The sequence below is a fragment of the Salmo salar genome, chromosome ssa10 (genome assembly GCF_905237065.1).
Source record: "Salmo salar chromosome ssa10, Ssal_v3.1, whole genome shotgun sequence".
NCBI lineage: Eukaryota > Metazoa > Chordata > Actinopteri > Salmoniformes > Salmonidae > Salmo > Salmo salar.
The window spans coordinates 24,699,513-24,721,856 of NC_059451.1; the positions used below are offsets into that span (position 1 = coordinate 24,699,513).

The 22,344-nt window shown below is 42.6% G+C and overlaps 1 protein-coding gene across 1 annotated transcript; it reads left to right on the forward strand.

The window, feature by feature from the left end:
* The first annotated feature begins 5,057 nt into the window (after positions 1-5,057).
* Positions 5,058-22,288, forward strand: LOC106613848 (MAP kinase-interacting serine/threonine-protein kinase 2). Its single transcript, XM_014216520.2, has 14 exons — positions 5,058-5,218; positions 5,751-5,955; positions 6,422-6,509; positions 6,678-6,779; positions 6,885-6,982; positions 9,344-9,423; positions 9,654-9,727; positions 9,920-10,024; positions 10,426-10,481; positions 10,706-10,801; positions 17,397-17,591; positions 17,829-17,993; positions 18,128-18,168; positions 18,313-22,288. The coding sequence occupies exons 2-14, from the start codon at positions 5,905-5,907 to the stop codon at positions 18,584-18,586; spliced, it is 1,425 nt and encodes a 474-aa protein (XP_014071995.2). The 5' UTR covers positions 5,058-5,218; positions 5,751-5,904; the 3' UTR covers positions 18,587-22,288.
* Positions 22,289-22,344: the final 56 nt, after the last annotated feature.

A 22,344-nucleotide genomic window follows, 5' to 3' on the forward strand; every position in this document is an offset into this window, starting at 1 on the left:
TGTTCTCATAAACAAGTCCTACAAGGAAACTAGCACATACAGTAGCAAGTGTTTCATGGCCACATAGTAATAATAGGTAAACAACCAAAAGAACATGGTCTACAGGTTTGGGTCATAGCAATAATTCAACATATTTTGCACAACCATTAAATAAACAGATCAATTATTTTGGGTGTGGCATAGGCTACAGTGCCTTCAGAAAGTTTTCATCCCCCTTTACTTTCCCCACATTTTATTGTCTTACAGCCTGAATTTAAAATAGATTTTGTGTCACTGATCTACATACAATACCGCATCATGTAAAAGTGGAATTTGAAATGTCTTGAGTCAATGAGTATTCAACCCCTTTGTTATGGCGTGCCTAAATAAGTTCAGGGGGTAAAACTGTGCTTAATAAATCACATAATAAGTTGCATGGACTCATTCTATGTTCAATAAAAGTGGTTAAAATATTTTTTTATGAATACCCCATCTCTGTTGCCCACGCATACAATTATCTGTAAGGTCCCTCGATCGAGTAGTGGATTTCAAGCACAGATTCCGCCACAAAGACCAGGGAAGTTTTTTAATGACTTGTAAAGAAGGGCACCGATTGGTAGATGTGTAAAAAATAAATAAAAAGCAGCCGCTGAATATCCCTTTGAGCATGGTGAAGTTATTAATTAAACAAATGGAATACAGTTAAGCACAGGCAAAATACTAGAGGAAAACCTGGTTCAGTCTCCTTTCCAACAGACACTGGGAGACAAATTCACCTTTCAATAGGACAACAACCTAAAACACAAGGCCAAATCTACACTGGAGTTGCTTACCAAGATGACATTGAATGTTCCTGAGTGGCCTAGTTACAGTTCTGACCTAAGTCAGCTTGAAAATCTATGGCAAGACTTCAAAATGGCTTTCTAATAATGATCAACAACCAACTTGACAGAGCTTGAAGAATAAAACCAAAAAATGATGGGCAAATATTGTACAATCCAAGTGTGCAAAGTTCTTAGAGACTTAACTAAAAAGACACAGCTGTAATCGCTGTAATCTCTAAGATGTATTGTCTCAGGGGGTTGAATACTTAACTAGTTGTATTTTTCAAACATTTTAATAAATGTTAGAAATGTTCTTCCACTTTGACATTATAGAGTATTTTGTGTAGATTGTTGACCAAAGATGATACTTAAATCAATTTTAATCCCACTTTATAACACAACAAAATGCGGAAAAAGTCAGTGGGTATGAATACTTTCTGTGAAGGCACTGCATGTAATGAGTAATTTTATAGAACTTGCTAAAGCTCGTTCTTAAACATTGTGAGAAAGCAATCCATTGCACATGATCAAAATAAATTGGGTCCCTCTTTTACTCATTGTGTCAATGTTGCTTAGGCCTAACGGGAAGATACAGTAGCTAATTTGAAAATGAGAGACAATTGATTGCCTGTGTACCACCTCCTCAGCAATTTCTGAAACGTGCGATGCTAGGTCACGACTCACTAGATAACATGCCATAGATGTGTAGTGTGAAGATATGAAGGCGACGCGTCATTTTGAGCCCCACATTGTTAGCTAAAAAAAATACATATATTGTTTTGCATGTTATTTTGGCATTAATACGTGTCACATATCAGTTTGCAAACAATGTAAAAAAATGTATATAATCATTGACTTAATAAAGCCGCATACAAACATGGTCTCTTTTTTGATTTCTTGGGTAAGGCAGCTCCAAAATGCAGGTGTTTCAGCCTAGCTCAGTGCTTTCTGTGATGGTGGGGCAGCCAGCAGAAAAATACGGAGCGAAAGGGGTTGGTAATGTTCTCCAGTTGCGCCGTGATTGACTCAGTGTTCTGTCACTCATGGGGACACTACGTCACCGCCAAATCTATGGGTAGAGCTCGAAAATTCAAGCCCCTTGGGTGCTGCCATAGAGTTACATTAGAAGTGCCCATCCAAGAAGGCTCAAGGTCATTGGCCACAGAAAAAAATCAAATCACATTATATCTACAGTAGCTTTGATTGGACTGATCATGTCAACATCATACTTTAAAAATCTTAGCTAGCAGTCATCATAATGAATCAAGTCAACAATCTACTGACAAATCCCTTTTAATCCTTGTCATATGAAGATAAATAATTAATAGAAATTATAGATAAAACGTATCGGTGCTCATCGGCCATTGGACATAAACATTACACAACATGATGGAAATTGCAAATTCAACAATGACTAGTTTGGAAGGAATCAGTGGCCAACTGCTAGCATTGCAAAGATATCACTAGCCTGCTATTGTCAAAACTGTTCGCTGCTCTGGCACCCCTATGGTGGAACAAGCTCCCTCACGACGCCAGGACAGCGGAGTCAATCACCACCTTCCGGAGACACCTGAAACCCCACCTCTTTAAGGAATACCTAGGATAGGATAAAGTAATCCTTCTAATTCCCCCCCTCCTAAAATATTTAGATGCACTATTGTAAAGTGGTTGTTCCACTGGATATCATAAGGTGAATGCACCAATTTGTAAGTCGCTCTGGATAAGAGCATCTGCTAAATGACTTAAATGTAAATGTAAATGTGGCTGTGTGGTCCCAAGTCTGGGTTTAAGGGTATCTTTTCCAAGCTTAAAATGATAAACATTCAACATTGGCCATGCTGTCAATCCGGCATTATTTCTGCCGCGCTTTATTAAACAACTGTTAACTCAGAACTGGGAAATATGACTTTAGTGAATTCAAGACAATTGGGAACTCGGGGAAAAAACAAGCTCCGACTGGGAAAATACGTTTTGAACGGTCAACCAACTCGGGAACTCTGGCCTCTTTCTAGAGCTACGACCTGAAGATCACTGACAATCATCATCATGATTTGACCTTGTTCTTTTCTGAGTTCCCAGTTGTCTTGAAAGCACTATAAATCCAGAGAATGCCTAACTTTGATGACAAAATTTGCCCACGAAGGACCGCCGCACCACCTTTCTGTTCTAGTGAGTACAACACAACAAGGTGAGTCCAAAAATGTATTGTATGCTGCTGCATAAATTATGTAATATGCCAGGGAGATATGTATACTGTAGCAAAGAAAGTAATACTAAGTGTATGTTGTGTAGTAAGCCGTTAGTAGCCCATGTGCCTCACCCTAATAATTTGGTCTATTTTCCCCTCTTAATTTCGCCTACTGTTCTGACTTAGTGATGCACATGTAGCTTATAACCTGTTTTAGAGAAATGTAATCATTAAATATTGTAAGAGCTTTCATTGTTTGCTTATATGCCCCCTTTATTTATCCTATGGTTCTGACTTGGTGTACAGGGAGAACACTGTAAGAACGGCCCATGTTCTGAATTCTGTCGCTGTCTATGTCAGTGCTGAACAAATAGTTATATTGACTAAGTCCGTCTTAGCTCGCTCAATAATGTCTTAATCGAAATTATGGATTGCCACTTATCCGCTTGTTGTCCCTTTATACCATAGTTTGTACATCTCAATTGTCAGTAGGAACCACATTTGTTTAAGCAAGTCAGCCATATCAGCTATGTTTTTTTAAAAGGCAGTAAATGAGGCTGAATGAACTGTTTCGCTGCCAGACAAGGCTCAGCTGTAAGCCAAGTGTAGCAGTGGTAAGGTGTTGGCACTGCTGTTGGGACTCTGCTGTTGGGACAGCTTTATGTAGGCCTTAACCGTTTGTGTGCACCGTTTGTCACCGTTATAGTGCAATTAATGTTTTGTTTAGTGTTGTGTAGTGGCTTTGCTGGCATGTATCCCAAATGTTTGTTTTTTGTTTACCCCACCAAGATTTACATGCTAAAATTGCCACTGGATGAAGAGTCCTATACTACTAATATTTTACTGTCCTCTAGTCTCCATCAATGAATAGCCCTGTAAATGACATGTATGTTGCACTAAACTAGTGTGTGTGTGTGTGTGTGTGTGTGTGTGTGTGTGCATTCACATAAACTGAGTATACCAAACATTAGGAGCACCTTCCTAATACTGAGTTGCACCTTACCATTCTTGATACACACGGGAAACTGTGAGTGTGAAAAACCAGCGCTGTTTCAGTTCTTGACACAAACCGGTGCGCCTGACACCTACTACCACACCCCGTTCAAAGGCACATAAATCTTTTGTCTTGCCCATTCAACACATACACAATCCATGTCTCAATTGTCTCAAGGCTTAAAATTCCATCTTTAAAGTGTCTCCTCCCCTTTCTGCACTGATTGAAGTATATTTAACAAGTGACATCAAAAACAGATCATCACTTTCACCTGGATTCACCTGGTCAGTCTATGTCGTGTATCCCTATTGCAATTTGTCATTGCCAGCCTGCCTAAGTAATACGGATTAGTGAAATGCATAGGCTATTATCCGTAGAAGTCCAGTCAGTGTAAGATGAACTTTGTTACACTCGGTAAGGACACAGAAACAGAATTCCCTGAGTAGGATAACTGTCTGGCTGGCACTTTTTATTCAGAATCGATTGTGAAAAATACTTAGCCTTATGCTATTGCTGAAATGCGTCTCTTGCCATGTCTGACAGAACACGATAGGCCTACACCTGAATAAACATGATCATTGTTTGTGTCCTAAACACACACTAGTCTACATCCTCTTCATTCCAGCATGCCTCTTCACTGGAACTCAGGGGGAACAAAGCAATCCACTCTCACCCAGTTCCATTTTTGTCCCCTCTCCTAAAACCTAGCACACTGAAAATGCTTTATAGAAGAAAACAACGAGGCAGAATCTCCACAATGTGGTGAAAGGCTGTGTCTGCTTGCACACCTACCTAATTCATGAGAAGGTGTAAGGAAAGATGCTATTGGCTGAAATGGAATCAGAAATATGTTTTATTTAACGAGACAAATCTATGGGACTCCCAATCACGGCCTGGATTCGAACCACGGCCTGTCGTTACGCCTATTGCACTGAGATGCAGTGTCTTCTACCGCTGCGCCACTCAACGACAACACACGTAATTCCTAATCCCAGCCCATGTGATGAACCAACGGACTGTTGTTGTGTTTAGGGTGCGAGTAACCGAAGGGGCTGGATGAACCGAGAAGTGGGCGGAAACAGTCGTGAGATTAAAAAGCCTTGTCGGGATGCATTTCGTTCCATCTTCCACACACTCACGATCTGGCTTCCCCTCGACCATCTCTGCAGCGTTGATGAAAGCAGTGGGTCAAATAACGGCTTTAACACTGGAGCTGTGAAAAACGAAAACGGGGTAAATTAAAAGTAGTTTGTCGATAGTTACTTTGGTTTGACGTCCTTTCTACTCGGAGTTATATCGAAAGTAATGCTTTGTCGATGGTTGACAGCGCGTCAGCATAAGTAACTAACAGTTAACTAGCTATTTGGCTAGCCAAATCGATTCATTGATTTAAAATACCATTTACATATTTCTTCACGCTTAGCTTGTTTAGTCGTTTGACTCCGTTGTTAATTCATTTCAGGATATTGATGCGATTGATTAACTAACTAGCTAGCTAGTCACGGACAGTGTTTGCTTCTACTAGCGCAGCGTGGGTTCAGTAAACGTGTTTTGACAACAGACAACGGGTCTAGCTGTGTTATTTAAATTGGGTGTACTATTTTTTTTTTATGTAATATTACAGCTACTCGTTAACGTAACGAAATATTTTTTCCCATGTTTCACCCCATGTCTAGCTTGATAGGCCTAACTAGGCTATTGTTGTAAAATATTCCCGATTGTTGTGTAATGTTTATATATATATATATATATTTTTTTACCACAGTGCTCCCGTCTGGTTGAAAGCACAGCATCATCTTGACCAGACAGCCCAGCGATAATTTGCTGCATTCTCTCTAAAAGAAACATTTTGTTTTGGGAGAGTGTAATTTGATACCACATAAACGCTGCAGTCGCCATCAGTCCCTCATCAAAACAGAATGGTGCAAAATATGATCAGCGAAGTCACTGGATTCCATAACTCTTTCAAGGTGAATGAGTGTTTTCTATTAGATTGCATTGGTTACAAGATGGGAAAAGTGAGACCAGACTCCATCTTGCTATATTTAACTACATGTCTTCACACTGGGTGACAAACGTGTGTCCTTGCTACCAATGTTTATAGTGCACACATGCAGATATGGATAATGACTAATTGAGTTAGAGGGAGACTGTTAAGCTGGCCTACTTGGACAATGTTTTTAAATGGCATAACAGCACAGATTGGTTCAGATGTTATTGTATATATGAAGCCTGGGTACAAGTGGGCAGTGCACAGAATTGTACACTGGATACAGTATCAGCTGTGAAATTCTTGAAGCTTGATTCAATATTGTGATGGATGAGACCATGGCCACTGTAGCAAATAGGTTGCTAATTTTACCATAAATTGTGTGGGTTATTTTGAGCAAGGCCTAACTTTTAGTTTCAATTCACTGGTTTGTTCTGCTCATCTAGGGCCAAAATCCCTTTGAGACTGATGAATTCACAGAAAATGGATCCCTCCTTGATTCCGACTTCAATTTTGAGTCGTCGAATAGACATGGTAAGTGCATTCCTTTGTTGTACTGAACCCATAACTCTGAAGTTCTCATCTTACTCCAATAGGTCAAGAACGGCATCCTGGGAGACACAAACTCTGTAGTACCATTTCCTATGTTAAGTAGCATGCTGTAATTCTATATTATTCTTACATATTTTTGTGATTTTGTAGATATTCCCTCCAGCCAACCTATTGACATCCCTGATGCCAAGAAGAGAAATAAGAAGAAAAAGCGTTGCAGGGCAACTGACAGCTTCTCTGGCCGATTTGAAGGTGAGTAATTTTCTTATGTCATGTAAAGGACAGATTCTGTAGTTTATAGTACAAAATAAAGCAATTTTTTTACAGTTTTAATGTTTTGTTAATGTGTCCTACTAGATGTCTACAGGCTGCAGGCAGAGGTTCTTGGAGAGGGGGCATATGCAAGAGTGCAGACCTGCATCAACCTCATTACCAATAAAGAATATGCTGTGAAGGTAAGATGTTTCTCATGCTGCACAAGTTCTTTGAAAAGAAACCCCAATATCATTGAGTGCCTGACTGTTATTGTAATGAGTGGTTTGTATAGAATTTGGGAATGTGCCCATTTTTATAGGAAAGGTTATTGAAGGCTTTCCCAGGATATTGCCAACTTCAGAGGGTAGTGTCTGAAGTGTGCGTCACTCCTGACATGGGCCTGTGACTGCTATCGTCTCACTACTTTGCTGTTTGGGTCTTGGCTTGCGCTCAATATAGGAATGGTACATTGATCATTAGCCACGGGCTGTGAATTGTGCACAGGAAGGCATTGCTCCTTTTATTTAACTTTATTTAACTAGGCAAGTGAGTGAAGAACAGATTCTTATTTACAATGACGGCCTAGGAACCGTGGGTTAACTGCCTTGTTCAGGGGCAGAACAACAGATTTTTATCTTGTCAGCTTGGGGATTTGATCTAGCAACCTTTAACTTACAGGCCCAACACTCACTACTAGGCTACCTGCTGCCCCTCTTTACCCAGTCTTCTCTGGCATCTACATTTGTGGACTGTACTCTTGTAACCTTGTTTTGGACATTTCAAGACAGACTTTATCATTTTTGTTCTGTTTAACAGATGTCTGAGGCTCTGTCAGTGTTTTGCTGCTGCTGTAGTTTTAATGGGCACTGGGTACCTAGCTACTGCTATCACAGAAACTCCCCCTTACTGTGTTTTTCTGGCTCCGCCATCCAATAAGAGCCAGCCAAAGGCTACTTCCACCCCCTCTCTTTGCTCTCATTCGTCAGCCAGGCTCTTAGTGGTGGGAGGTGTGTGTGCTGGCAGCAGTGCCAAAACATAAAACCATTTTTTTGTTTACATACACGTGTTTAGCAGATGTTATTGTGGGTGTAACGAAATGCTTGTAGGACTAGAAGCGAGGCAGCCCTCTCTGTCGGGGGCCATTTCCCGCATAAACCCGGGTAAGGATTTTGACCTGGCGTGTTCACTTTATTTATATTTTTTTTGTTCATCTATCACATTTTTTTTGTTCATCTAGCACCACTGGCCCCCCCTTACAAAATGGGGTGTGGTTTGAAAAACAGTTGTTAGATTCCTGTGACTCATTCTCCCTCCTTTTGCCTTGAGGTAAATGTTGTGAAATTCAATTTGGTATGTTTTTCATTTTTGCAGAAGTGTTGTAAGATTTAGTTTGTTCCACATTTTGTATGGATTCTTGGGATGCTGTAAGACAAACATTACTTTTGCATCCAGTATATTAATGATATTTGTTCCCCTCAGATCTTTCTAGTAATAGTTGTTAACTTAAGAGGGGTCCTATGGGGAGGTTCTAGGGGGTGGGGTGTGGGAGAACCAGTGTCTGAAGGTCAGTTGAGGCTTGGAGGGGTCTGACTGCCCACACCAGATGTCCTCATCAACTACCCCTCCCCCTCCCGACGTCTGGACGTTCTAGTGTTGCAACACTAGAACGAAAGCTAGAGCTGCAGGAAAACAAACTGAAGGGGCCGGCCTCCTATCTGCTTGCCTTCTTTCCTGCCTGGCTAGCTCCATCCTGGGGCACAGCATACTGAGTGCTCCTGGGCTGCCTGGGAATTCACATGTCTGGGTTTATTTACAGAGCTGCAGTATGACTCAATGAGGCCAGGCTGCAGGGATGTATAGCCCCTGCTGGGTGAATCTCTGACAGTAAAACCCCCACAGCCCTCTATAGGGATAAAAGAGGCTCACCCCATGCGTTGGCTATTCATTTAGCCATCTATCAATTCTCCCATTGTCAGTTAATTAATACTAGTGTCTGCTACTTGGAGGCTACTCATTGGAAGTTGTGTTCAGGAGAAAGCTTTGGTCAACACAGGCCTCTAATCCTAGAAACATTGTGCTCTGGCCCGGTGCGTTTCAATGGCAGCTCTAATCCAGCTAGCAGGAAGAGCGTCACGTACACCCTCAGACAATAAGAGGGGGCAGCTGGAAAATTTAGGCATTTGCTTTTAGTGTCAGCAGTCTCTTTTGGCTTTGCAACAAGCTGGACTGCCAGGCAGCAGCCTACAACGGTACTACAGCTAAATTTAGTCTCCACTCTGTTGATGCAACTGGGAACTGGCTGCCTGTGATGGATGGGATGAACCCTTTGCCCCTTTTTGCAATATAGGTTACACACTTGTACTATGTTTAGAGGTGTGGTGCTGTGATTCTTAATCTATTGGCTGTCTGGGTGGGTAGGCACTAGGCAACCTCAGAATTAGGTTAACCCTTCGTCCTAGCTGTGCCTAAAGTGGTGAGGGGGAAGTGGGGCTAAGGGCACAGTATGATGCATACATGGTGGTTGGAAGCCTATTCCCCTAACCCAGACTCCTCCACTCCAGATCATTGAGAAGAGACCTGGTCACAGCCGCAGTCGCGTCTTCAGGGAGGTGGAGATGCTGTACCAGTGCCAGGGTCACAGGTAAGATTACTGCCTAAATGTCAACCACATGGCTGACTTCTGACACTTTTGTTGTTGTAGAAAGCAGTGTACCTTACTTCACAAAATGCTCTTGGCACTAAATGAGTAATGCTCTGCGTCAAGTATTTCCAGCTATTAAATACAAATATTTCCAGACTGATATATTTTTTTTAGTAATGGTTATAATTGTGTGACCACATAATGACTGTGTCCTGTTTCCTTCACTGCAGAAACATCCTGGAGCTGGTGGAGTTCTTCGAGGAGGAAGACAAGTTTTACTTGGTGTTTGAAATGCTAAGAGGAGGTGAGTGCTTCTAACCAGGCATAAATGCTCTGAACACTCACCACCAGTCTCAGGGGCTAATGTAATGCTATAGTAAAATGCACCATTTCCTCTTGCATGCGTCTCATTGAATTGGTCGGTGTAGCTTAATACAGACACTTTTTAAACAAGACAATGTAAGGGAGCAGAGTAGTAAGTCTTGTTGACCCACAGGTTCGGTCCTGGCTCACATCCACAGGAGACAACACTTTAGCGAGCAGGAAGCCTGCGTTGTGGTGCAGGACATCGCCAGCGCTCTGGACTTCCTGCATAACAAAGGTAAGCGTCCTCCAGCAGGGTCGAGCTACAGCCCAGGGCTTGCCTGCCAGGCCAAGGGGGAGGATTGGGTTTCACATTGGTACTGGGAAGGGCCTGGAGATGGGCTGGCGTGTCTCACGAGGGCTTTGCACTGCAACTATCTGATCTGGTTTCAGCAGATGGTTGTAAGGCTCGGCCCACTGTACTCCTGGGTATAATAAATGGGCTTAAGGTCTCGTGTGTCTGTTCCACACCTGGGCTGTTGGGTCAAAGGTCAGCCATAGGGCCCCTGTGATTCCTAGCAGTGGCCCATGCTGGTCATTTGACACATGCCAAAATACAACCCACCCGTACTGTTTAATTCACCATACCTCAGAATGACACCACTTTTTATTTTAATTTTATTTTTTTCCTTTTTAAAGGAATGGCACATAGAGATCTGAAGCCGGAAAACATCTTGTGTGAGCACGTGGACAAGGTACATTTCCATTGCTGGGTGTCTGATATCTTTAGTCACTGACACAAGGGCACGCTAATCTGAAGTTAAGTATAATTGCCAGTAAGTCACCTTCCTAAAGTGCTATCATACCCAATGAAAGGCATAAACAACAACCAACACCCTGAACTTTGGTCACTAATCTCTTGAGCGGCATCAGAAGAAAGGATGATTTTGTAACATCTAAAACGTGCCTTCCTCTGTAGATCTCTCCTGTGAAGATCTGTGACTTTGACCTGGGCAGTGGGATCAAACTGAACAGCGACAGCTCACCCATCTCCACCCCAGAGCTCCTCACTCCGGTCAGTCAGTCTACTACACTGTTGTGCCAGTCCAGTTCACCTTGATTCATTTTGACTGCATGTATAAATAGTATGGGAGGGAAACAGAAATTCTATGGAAGGCAGTAGGGATCTGCATCGTTCCCTTTCAAGACGATTCGATACGTATCTAAATACATGGGCTCCAAAACGGTACATTTTAGTTTGAAACGATTCGGTGCATTTTGGTTTGACTAGAGAACGAATGGATGTGATTTACTGACATTTGTTGCATAAACATATTCATTTTCTGTGCTAAATTCTGCTGTTGATGGAGCTCATGAGCTGGATCTGTCTGTGCTGACTTGTGTGGGTGTAAATTATGTATATCTATGGTGTATATGCTGAAGGCATCTGAGACATAAGGGAGACTAGGCATCTACCACCACACTATCACTATGAAATTGCGGGGGGGGTCGCAATTTAGCCTATGCCCCCCCCCCCACTTTGGTTCTGAAATTACAATCACTCTCTAACTTGTCATTTTTGCAGATTAAGTGTTTGAGCTAGTAATGTATCGATATTTACAAATTTAGCTATGACATAGCCAATGAACATACACTACCATTCAAAGGTTTGGGGTCTATTAGGTATGTCCTTGTTTTTGAAAGAAAAGCAAAATTTGTCTATTTAAAATAGATCAGAAATGCAGTGTAGACATTGTTAATGTTGTAAATGACTATTGTAGCTGGAAACGGCAGACTTAAAAAAAAAAAAAAAAAAAAAATGGAATGGAATATCTACATGGGCGTACAGAGGCCCATTATCAGCAACCATCACTCCTGTGTTCCAATGGCACGTTGTTAGCTAATCCGAGTTTATAATTTTAAAAGGCTAATTGATCATTAGAAAACCCTTTTGCAATTATGTTAGCACAGCTGAAAACTGTTGTCCTGTTTTTAAAGAAATAAACTGGCCTGCTTTAGACTTTGAGTATCTGGAGAATCAGCATTTGTGGGTTTGATTACAGGCTCAAAATGGCCAGAAACAAAGACCTTTCTTCTGACACTCGTCAGTCTATTCTTGTTCTGAGAAATGAAGGCTTTTCCATGTGAGAAATTGCTAAGAAACTGAAGATCTAGTACAACGCTGTGTACTACTCCCTTCACAGAACAGCGCAAACTGGCTCTAACCAGAATAGGGAGAAGAGTAAGGAGGCCCAGTGCACAACTGAGCAAGAGGACAAGTACATTAGTGTCTAGTTTGAGAAACAGATGCCGTACAAGTCCTCAACTGGCAGCTTCATTAAATGGTACCTACAAAACACCAGTCTCAACGTCAACAGTGAAGAGGCGACTTTGGGATGCTGGCCTTCTAGGCAGAGTTGCAAAGAAAAAGCCATATCTCAGACTGGCCCCAAAAAAAATAAAAGATTAAGATGGGCAAAAGAACACACTGGACAAAGGAAAATTGAAAAAAGTGTTATGGACAGACAAATCTAAGTTTGAGGTGGTCGGATTACAAAAGAAGAACATTCGTGAGATGTAGAAAAAATGAAAATAGGCTGGAGGAGTGCTTGACGCCATCTGTCAAGCATGGCGGAGGCAATGTAATGGTCTGGGGGTGCTTTGGTGGTAAAGTGGGAGATTTGTACAGTGTAAAAGGGATCTTGAAGGTCTCACTCCATTTTGCAATGCCATGCCATACCCTGTGGACGGCACTTAATTGGAGCCAATTTCCTCTTATGACCCAAAGCACAGCTCCAAACAATTTTTATTTTACCTTTATTTAACAAGGCAAGTCAGTTTAGAACAAATTCTTATTTTCAATGACGGCCTAGGAACAGTGGGTTAACTGCCTTGTTCAGGGGCAGAACGACAGCTTAGGGATTCGAACTTGCAACCTTTCGGGTTACTAGCCCAACGCTCTAACCACTAGGCTACCCTGCCGCCCTTATGCAAGAACTATTTAGGGAAGAAGGAGTCAGCTGGTATTCTGTCTATAATGGAGTGGCACAGTCACCGGGTCTCAACCCTATTGAGCTGTTGTGGGAGCAGCTTGACCGAATGGTATGTAAGAAGTGCCCATCAAGCCAATCCAACTTGTGGGAGGTGCTTCAGGAAGCATGGGGTGAAATCTCTTCAGATTACCTCAACAAATTGACACTAGAATGCCAAAGGTCTGCAAGGCTGTAACTGCTGCAAATGGAGGATACTTTGACAAAAGCCAAGTTTGAAGGACAAATATTATTTAAATTAAATCATTATTTATAACCATGTCATCTTCATTTTGTGTATGTTTTCATGGAAAACAAGGACATTTCTAAGTGACCCCAAACTTTTGAACGGTAGTGTATAGCACAACATTAGATTTCACCCCATCTCAAAATTGACTGGTTCAAAGTTTGTCGTGCTTCCTTTCTCCGCCAGCTTTGGCCATGCAGTGCACCTCGCAAAAGTGATTCCTTGTTATACAATGAAAATGTGATAATTTCATATCGAGAAATGACCATTTACACTGATTGCTTAAAGCAAAACTATTGCTGATGGGGGGAACCTGAACACTCTATTGTAAGCCCCCTTCAGCAGGTATAGCCAGATGAGTGGTCTCTGGTAGTTGTCTCCGGCACCTGACTCCCAGTGGTCAGCGTGCAAAGCTGGGCACTGTGACTAGATTATTGATATTCCCTATGGTTGTTTGGCATGAAAAGTGACTTGTAGCTCAGTGACTGTCATCACAGTTACATGCTTAGTTCCACACTGAAGGAGAGGATGTGTCAGTTGTCACTAAATATGAGGTATTTTCAGAAGGTAGAAAAAGGTAATTGGAATGAATTAGCAATTTGTAGCGATTGAATCTATTTTGTTTTCTGACTGGTGCATGTTACATTTGGATCGGTTTGGGGTTTGCGGACTGATGCAGTCTTATCTGAAACATTTGAATCAGGGACCGGTGCGCGTCCCTAAAAGGCAGGTGTGATTTATAGGACGTGGCACAAAGCCCCGGTGAGGTTAGTCGGTCACATGCTCTGCCGCTGGCAGTTTCCCTGAGGCAGGTAGATAATATGCAGGGTGTTTTTATGATGCCGCTCCCCAGTGGTGTCACCTGGGGATTTGACTCTCAGGCAGTGTGTGTGTACCAACCCAACCCCCCCCCGGTGCGCTCTCCTATCTGGCAGCTCCTAGGCTTGGATATCTGGATTGCTCCATTCGAATTCCCAGAAGTCTAATGTCCACATCCTTCTACTTATCAGTGGAAATGGTGAGGCACATGGGGTTATGATGGTTTAACCCCACGTTTTGTCAAAATAACTATTTTGAACCCGGAATGGCAGTTATTGGAATGATTAAAATGTAAAGGGAACCCATCTCATTATTTGCCCCTTTTCCCATAGCTGTCAGAGGAAGGGATATGGGTGTTAGCCTGTCCAGGCTAGCAAGAGGAGAAATGTAGGGGGTGGTGGATTTTGCATTGGAACCTGACCTAGCTTTAGCAGCCTGTTGGTGGGCCAGCTCTGCCCTGGCCCCTTGGTAGAATAGTTGTGGGGCCAGGGGTCTCATGGGTTTAGTCTGTGGTGTGATGGGGTGGGTCACACTCGCACATTTGGCCAATGTTGGAGACCGACTAGGTGGCGTGAGTGCTGAGTGGTCTCCCCCTCTATGATGTTGGGTCTCTGCTCTCTCCCTCACCTTGCCTGCATCCACCTCTGGTTTCAACAAGCGCCTGGTCTTTATCTAAGAGATTGCCCTGGGTCGGGTCAGCCTTTTTTAAATTAAGGTATTTTGTCATTCCTGTGGAAAGAACTAGATGTAATATCCTTGTAGGATTAAGGCTACAGGGAACAGATTGCACAGACAGCGAGGCTAAACTATGGTATGTGGAAGTGGCTGAATGAGAACCTTATTTTCCTTGGAACGGTAATTGGAACAAAACAATGTCTCCCTTCACTGAGCCTCTGCTGCATTTCTCTGGTATCACTTGAGCTGTAACATGCAGAAACAGAAATAACATTGCTACCCACCCTCCGGTCTCTTCTCACTGTAATTGCCACCCACTTTCTCTCACCACATTTGTGCAAGCCTGCATTTCTCTTTGTGTTCATGAAACAAAAGCCCCATGTCTGAAGCTATAGAAATTGAGTCTTGCCCTTGTACCTAGCAACTGTGCTTTGATTGGCTGAGCCAGGGGGAGTGGGGGGGGGGGAGTGACGTGGTGTGTGTGTGTGCCCAGAGCTGCTCATACGCTCGCCCTTGTTTTTCTTTCGCCTCATCGCAGGGGCAATGTTATCTGATTTTCATTTCTCTTCCTCACCCCCCCCCCGCATGTCTGCACTTAGGCCATGTTATTCTCATATATATATTAGTTTCATAATACTTACATATTTTTCATGTGCTTGAGTAAATTTAATTTGATAAAAGGCACACTAAGACAATTTGTTTACTGTACTTGTAGAGGTTGAAAGACTTCAGGTGGCAAGGGGGGTGAATTTTAGGGAAGAGCTGGTCTCTTTTCTGAGAATCATGTTCGTGGTTTCCTGAGAACTTAGTGGTGAAAACAGATTGGCATGGGGCTGTGTAGCAGTATGAACAACACACACACACACACACACAGGCCTGTGCTGCACCTTAAGGGGAATTCACAGAAGTTGTCATAGGTTTGTCAGGGACTCTGGTGCAGCTGAGGTGCTGATGAAAGACCAACTCCTCTTTCTGTAAGCAGTCCTCAAACAACTGCTGTGTTGTCACATGACTGTATGGGCTGACTGGTCACATGGTTAGGAAAGCCCCAGGTTGAGTTCACCAACAAATCTACAGACGTCAGCTGATTAACCACTATCTGTGTCACAGCAGGATGGTTTGAGACTGATGCAAGTCTTCAGCAGTATTGCACCAGCATGGTTATGTTTAGCAACTCTAGAAACCTGCAGCTGTACAGGTATCAGTTGAGCTGAGCTCTCATTTTACCCCCTTTAGCTGCCCCACACCCTTATCAGTGCCTTGAGCAGTCATAGTCTAGCCAGCCTATCTCTGACTGCTGGGCTTAGCCATGTTTTTGAAGGGAGCTCTGAAACATGAGTACTCTTGATGATCATAATCCCATTACTCCTCTAAAGCACCTTGGTGGACAGAAATATATTTTTTTCCATGATGCTGTTGTGTTTTAGCTGGCAGTGTGGTGGTTTTTCCATGAGGGTTGGATTTGACCTGAATCTGGGAGTGTTAAGGAAGGCAACCAGCTGTGCAGGGGTTGGGGCTTGCTGGCCAACAGACTAGGCTTTGTCTGCTGAGTCCTGCACTGTGAATTTACATTCCATAAAGTGCAGTGGGACAGAGCTGGGGTGACAGCTGGACCAGGGCTCACAATAGAGGCTAGCTGTGTGCAAACAGACCACTCCAGCCTCTCCTCGGCTAGAGGAATGTGATTTTGAAGTAAACGTACACCCCTGTGTCAGCTTTAAACACCCCCCCCCCCACACAAAAACAGCTGTTCAGAGCCATGGTGTTGCAGCAGGCTCAAGTTGTTTGGGTTTTATGAACATTTGGTTTACCAGAGGTTATCTTGGTGTCTCCTTCAACCAAAGCACCATTCATGATAAAGCTAGCTAGCCAATCAGGAGTGTTGAAAGGGTGTCCTTGATACTTCTCCTGACCTGAGCTCTGGGTTTAGTTTCTATGGTCTGGTCAATCTAACTCCACAGATTGAGGAATCATCATGTTTGTTGATTATTGTAATTTTTACCGCAGTTTTGTGATATCCAATTGTCTCATCGCTTCAGCAGTCTCTGGAGAAGTGAAGGTCGAGACATGCATCCTCCGAAACATGACCCGCCAAGCCGCACTGCTTCTTAACACACTGCTTGCTTGACATGGAAGTCAGATGTACTATTTGCCAAGAGGTTGTTCAGTTTCTCTGAAGGTAAACAGAAGAGAAGCTAATTAAATCTGAGCAGGGCACTGAGGGCAGCCAACTCCTAAGGAATGACTTTGTTCTCCTGTCCTGCTGAACTAGCAACCCACACATTCCTTCATCCCTGCTCAAAGTATTAAAACACCATAGGGTGTTTGTTTGACGGAGTTATGCAACTGTGCTAGGCTTTCTTAGACTGACCCACCGACAATCCTCTTTTCCTAGCTCAGTGTTTGGCCTAGTTTCACATCCCACAGTCACGCTGAGCCTGTAGCCTGATCAGTCGGTCCACCGTGGGCTTTGAGCCGAGTGCTGAGATCATGGCCCACTCATCACTGCCCTCACCTCCCAGCCCACTGCACATAATGTTCTTCATGCCTCATTACATTTTCTGCAGAGATGTTTTGGAAAGCAGGGGGACTTAAAGATATTCATCAGTGTGGATAATCCCCCCCCCCCTTGAGCCCATCTGTAGTTTAGCCCAGAGCTGCTGTCTACCATGTGACTCTCATACAGGCTTATTCTTCTGTGCAGAGACGTCAGCTAAATAGAGCAGGCAGAAATGTTTTGTTCAGGGACGTTGGACAGCATAGACTTGTTTTTCCTTTTCACTGTTGAACTCGCATATTACATTCAGCTGTTTTATATAGCTGCAGCAGTAGCCTCAGGTGGGAGTTGACTGTTCCCAGACCAGAGCTAACTAACCCTGCAATCTGTCTGTTTCCTACAGTGTGGCTCAGCAGAGTACATGGCCCCTGAGGTGGTGGAGGCCTTCAGTGAGGAGGCCACCAACTATGACAAGCGCTGTGACCTGTGGAGCCTGGGGGTCATCCTTTACATCCTGCTGAGCGGCTACCCGCCCTTTGTGGGCCGCTGCGGCAGTGACTGTGGCTGGGATATGGGAGAACCATGCCACACATGCCAGGTAAGAAAGGACGCAAAGACCACCTCCGGGTGCACCAGATTCTCGCTCTAGCTTTGTCTCCCTTTTATTTATCATGTGTGCTCCTGAAACTGTATTCTGTTTGTTTAGTAGGGAGTATAGTAGTCCTAGACGCATGTGTACATTTATAGGACACCTGTGGCTTGCGCACAATTGTAAAATTCAAGCTGTACGTTCCTTACTATGTGACGGTAAAGAAAGCGCTTATTTCTTCTCCAGAACACGTTGTTCGAGAGTATCCAGGAAGGGAAGTATGAGTTTCCTGAGAAGGACTGGGCTCACATCTCCTCAAGTGCCAAAGACCTGATCTCCAAACTGCTAGTTCGGGACGCCAAGAACCGCCTGAGTGCTGGCCAGGTTCTGCAGCACCCCTGGGTGCAGGGGGTAAGTCTCACGCGCTCTCCCTCCCACTCGTTGACACACATTTCAGTGGGTAGAATGGGTCTGGGGTTTTTTTTGTCCAAAATGGGTCCCTCTGCTTTAAAAAAAATATATATATATATATTTTTTTTTTATAGGGCTTCTCTGACACTCTGCCAACATCCATCCTACATCAAAGGTGAGTTCATCTTTTCAGAGTTCCTGGGGGATATGGGGTATGTGTAGTGTATCCTGATCAACTCATTATAGGAAATTACAACTATTGAAAATGGAGTGCCACCTTCTGCATTGTTAATGTCTATATTTGGTCTCATCCTATCAGAAACAGTGCCAAGGACCTGACGTTCTTTGCTGGCAAGGCGGTGGCCATGAACCGGCAATTGGCTGAGCAGGCTGTGATGGAGGAGCAGCAGCAGCTTGACGAGGCTCCCATGGTCATCACAGCCAGCTCCACCTCCATGCGCCTCTCCCCTCCATCCAACTCAAAGCTGGCCAAGCGCAGGCAGAGGGGCAGCCTCTTGAAGACTGGGCCCGTCTCTGCCTCCGAGCTCAGTCAGCTCCTCACCCCCCTCGTCATCACATCATCATGTGCCTAAACCACCACCTTTGCCCCCCCCCAACTCAGATCTCTAGACGACTGCTCAGCCTGGCCGCTACCTGACCGCAGCTCTTCAGCCACACTGACTGCAGGCATGTCCCCATCATTAACAGGAGACCGCTACCATGCCTGCTGTCTGTTTCCTAACTGCCTTCTGCCCCACAACAGCACTTATAAAGCACATCAGCCAGGGCATGCATACACATGCACATCCATGCTGCTGGGTCTGCTAGGGACTGGGAGGTGGATGGGAGCGCTCTTCAAGTTCTGTTTTCATTTCGTTACGTTTAAGGCAGAAAGTTTGAACCAAGCTCAGACACCAAAGGACTACCTGTTGTGCTGCTTTCACGTTATAACTAGATCAACTGTGACTTAAGTTTACCTGGAATGTTCTCTTTGCCTGTATGCATGAATGCCCCATCAGCAGATGCATACATGCTTATGCAATAGCCAAGATGATGTGGAGGGTTTCAGTGTAGAGTTCAGAATGCTGGAAGCGGATGCTGTTAGGTCCTGGTGTAGTCCATTGTTTGGCTGGGACTTTCAAAGCTTTCAGATTCTTTTGCATTATCTTAATGGATACATTCCTCTTCAACTAAGCCTCCTCTGTAGAAAGTTATGCCCACAGTACAAAACCTTGTGTCTGTGCACTTGAGCCTCTAGTACCAGAGAATGTGTATCTATAACCAGCCCTTATTACGCTGCAATGTCTACCAATTCAGTTTCATAGATTGGCATAATTCATGCCAAACTAGCACTGGCCATGCATCATTCAACATCCATTCCTCCTGAATTTCTACGATGCAGTAGGGGTTGAATTACATTTGTTTCGCCTGCCTCTGCAAGAGGCTTTATGCACCAACCCAAAGTTCTTGGTGCATGTAACTAATTTGATACCAGATAGGTATACTACAAGGCAGGATAAATAAATTAGCCCACTAACTTGGATTAAAAACCAGAAATTACTTGATTTCTTGTTCATTAAGAAAGCTAAACATAATGTTTTTTGGATTAGTCACTAACCATGTTTCCATCCAGACTTTTTATGCAATTTCTTTTTTTCCCCTTTTAATTGCATGTCTGATAAATGTCACGGCAGGCCTTACGGAAACGGCAAATTTGTCAGTGAACTTTAACAAATGTTTAAACAAAATATGATAGATAAGGTGAGATTTGTCAGTACAATTTATTATGTGAGGAAATGGCGACGCAAATGCCTTTTTATGCGCAAATATTGATATAACATATTGTAGTAAACTTGGAGTCATGCGATATGTTGTGGTCCGCCCACTACGACTCAAAGAATGTCGTTTATTAGGCTACAGATGACATAAATTAACATCACAAGGTGGCGAAAGCACATTCAGTAATTTTGATTGCTCCTTTCCAATAAATATCGAGGGTCTTATTCTGGAAACATGATGATCGTGCTTGGCTGCTTTTTGACACATCTTGCTATTTTGTCCATAATCTCATGTAGGCTATCCTACCAGCATTGTATCTGCAAGCTGTTGACTAGAGCACATGTACCAAGACCAGTGGGCATATTTGCAATACAACACCATTTTTTATTTTGTTGACAAAACCATCAATTGCAAATGCGATGGAAACTTGTATTTGGTACATGGGAATTTAACCGCAAAAGTTATTTGTATGTGCACTACGTCATCACGTACAGCATTTTATCCTCAACAGGTCAACTTGATGGAAACCCATCTCTGGAGAAAATGCGCGTATTTGTTTTTCTGCAAAGTTTCCGAATATTTACATGAAAATCTGTCGCTAATTGGATGGAAACCTAGCTAATGAGACTTTCCATTTCAAGCTTCTCTTTAAAAAAAAAAAAAAGTAATTTCTGAACATTTAGGCACGTTAGCTGGCTAACTCCTTGATCCAGCTTAGTTGTATACGCCGCCGACACTTCAAAGGGGTTTGCCTGACGCTACCCTGGTCATTAGACCATTTAGATGTTCACATCTAATACATTTTAAGTAATTTGACTGCTGGTTAGTGTGAAGTAATTCTATGCCATGGCTGTCATAACCTGTCAAGCATAGCAGGGTTAGAAAAGCACATTTTGGCCGCTGTGACTTAGCTATTGTATTTGTTCCGAGATCAGGTTTCAAATCCAATCAGGCTTTTCCGTTAACAGGGTAACCTGATACTGTCCTCTATAATGTGACACACACCCTCTCAGAATGCTTCTAAACTGCATCATAACTTTGCATAAAACATGGTGAAGGAGACTATTGAGGAGAAAAAATTATTACAAAATGGAAAAGCATTCCGAAGAAAAAGTGTTCTGATGCTATGTAGCTGTAATTAATCAGTTATTTTAAAAGTTTACTTTATTTATGTTTAACTCCATGTCAATGTTTAAATGTGCCACTGATATTTTAGTTTTATGTCGACCTGCATGTGGCGTTCAGGTGGAACACCGGATGTTTTTTCTAAAGTGTTGAATGTACAAGAGGATGTGAGATGAGGAAAAGTAGTTTAATTTTTTTTTTATTGAACATTTATTTGTATCTGGAGCGAAATAATTAATGCCCAGTGAAGGCTTTTACTGTTTTGTATGTGAAAGTGTTGGTAACTATCTGTTTGGAAACAAGTTAGGCTCTTTCTGAAATGTAACAATTATTTTACGGTGATGGTCTCAAGACACTGTAGCCATTTGCCAAAGAGGGTAAAAGTCATGAAAACAAGTGTTTTGATCTGAGGTTTCTCACAGGTTTTTGACACGAGCACGCATTCTCAAGGAGTAAGAAACTACTAAACTCATGAATGTCCATGTGTTGCCAGCACCGCAGTGTGGAACTCTTGGAGGGGGGGAGGAATGACCCATTATGCTCATAATAGGACACTGATTGTAATCTTTTAAAGAAACCTTCTACCAATGCATCTTTGTGGGGGTTTTATGTCTTATAGTAAGACTTACTTGAATGTGTATGCAGCTGTTTTCTTTGTTTGTGAAACTACCTTGCTATCAAGAATCTGAACAAAAGCATTAAGCTAAGTAAGGCGGTCTTTAGGGTTTTCAAAATACATATTCAATTCAGTTTCTACTTTTAAAAAAAAGTATCTAATGTTTTTCTCTACGTTTTGTTGGGATTCTCAGAAATGCACAAAGACTTGGGAAGTACTCTTTAGATATAATTAAGGTATGAGTTGCCTTCGTCATAATCATTTCTACTTTTACCCAATGCAGTAGTTTTGGACTGCCTTTTTATTTGGAGAGAATGAATACAAGCTATGCCTAGCTTTTTAAATATTTGTTTTTTTTAGCTTTTTGTAAGACCTTTTATAAAGTCAACTGGAGAGCCATAATCCACTTCCCCACAATTTGAATGTAGCCCACCAGCAATGCATTTTTTTTACATTCACATTAAATATTTTTTTTTATAAATAGTTGCGTTTGAGGGAGGTAACATGTAGATTTGTTTTTCTACCATGTGGTTATGATATCCTCAAGCCTTGAGGCTTCTCTTGAGTGTTGTTGATACTTGTTTTTAACCTCTCCCAGCCCAAAAATATTGATGGGGAAAAATGTTGGAAAGTACATATTACATCAGACAAACATTGATTTTAAATAAGCACTTTACTGTACCATGTGACTGATTTTGCAGTTCACGTAAAGCAACATTTGACTGTTGCAGAATTTTGTGTTTTTCTAAAGATACAATAAAAATGCTTTGAACCACTTTTTGTTGCTTTTTTTTTTATTTTCTTCTGTTAAGAATACTTAATGCCTTCAGA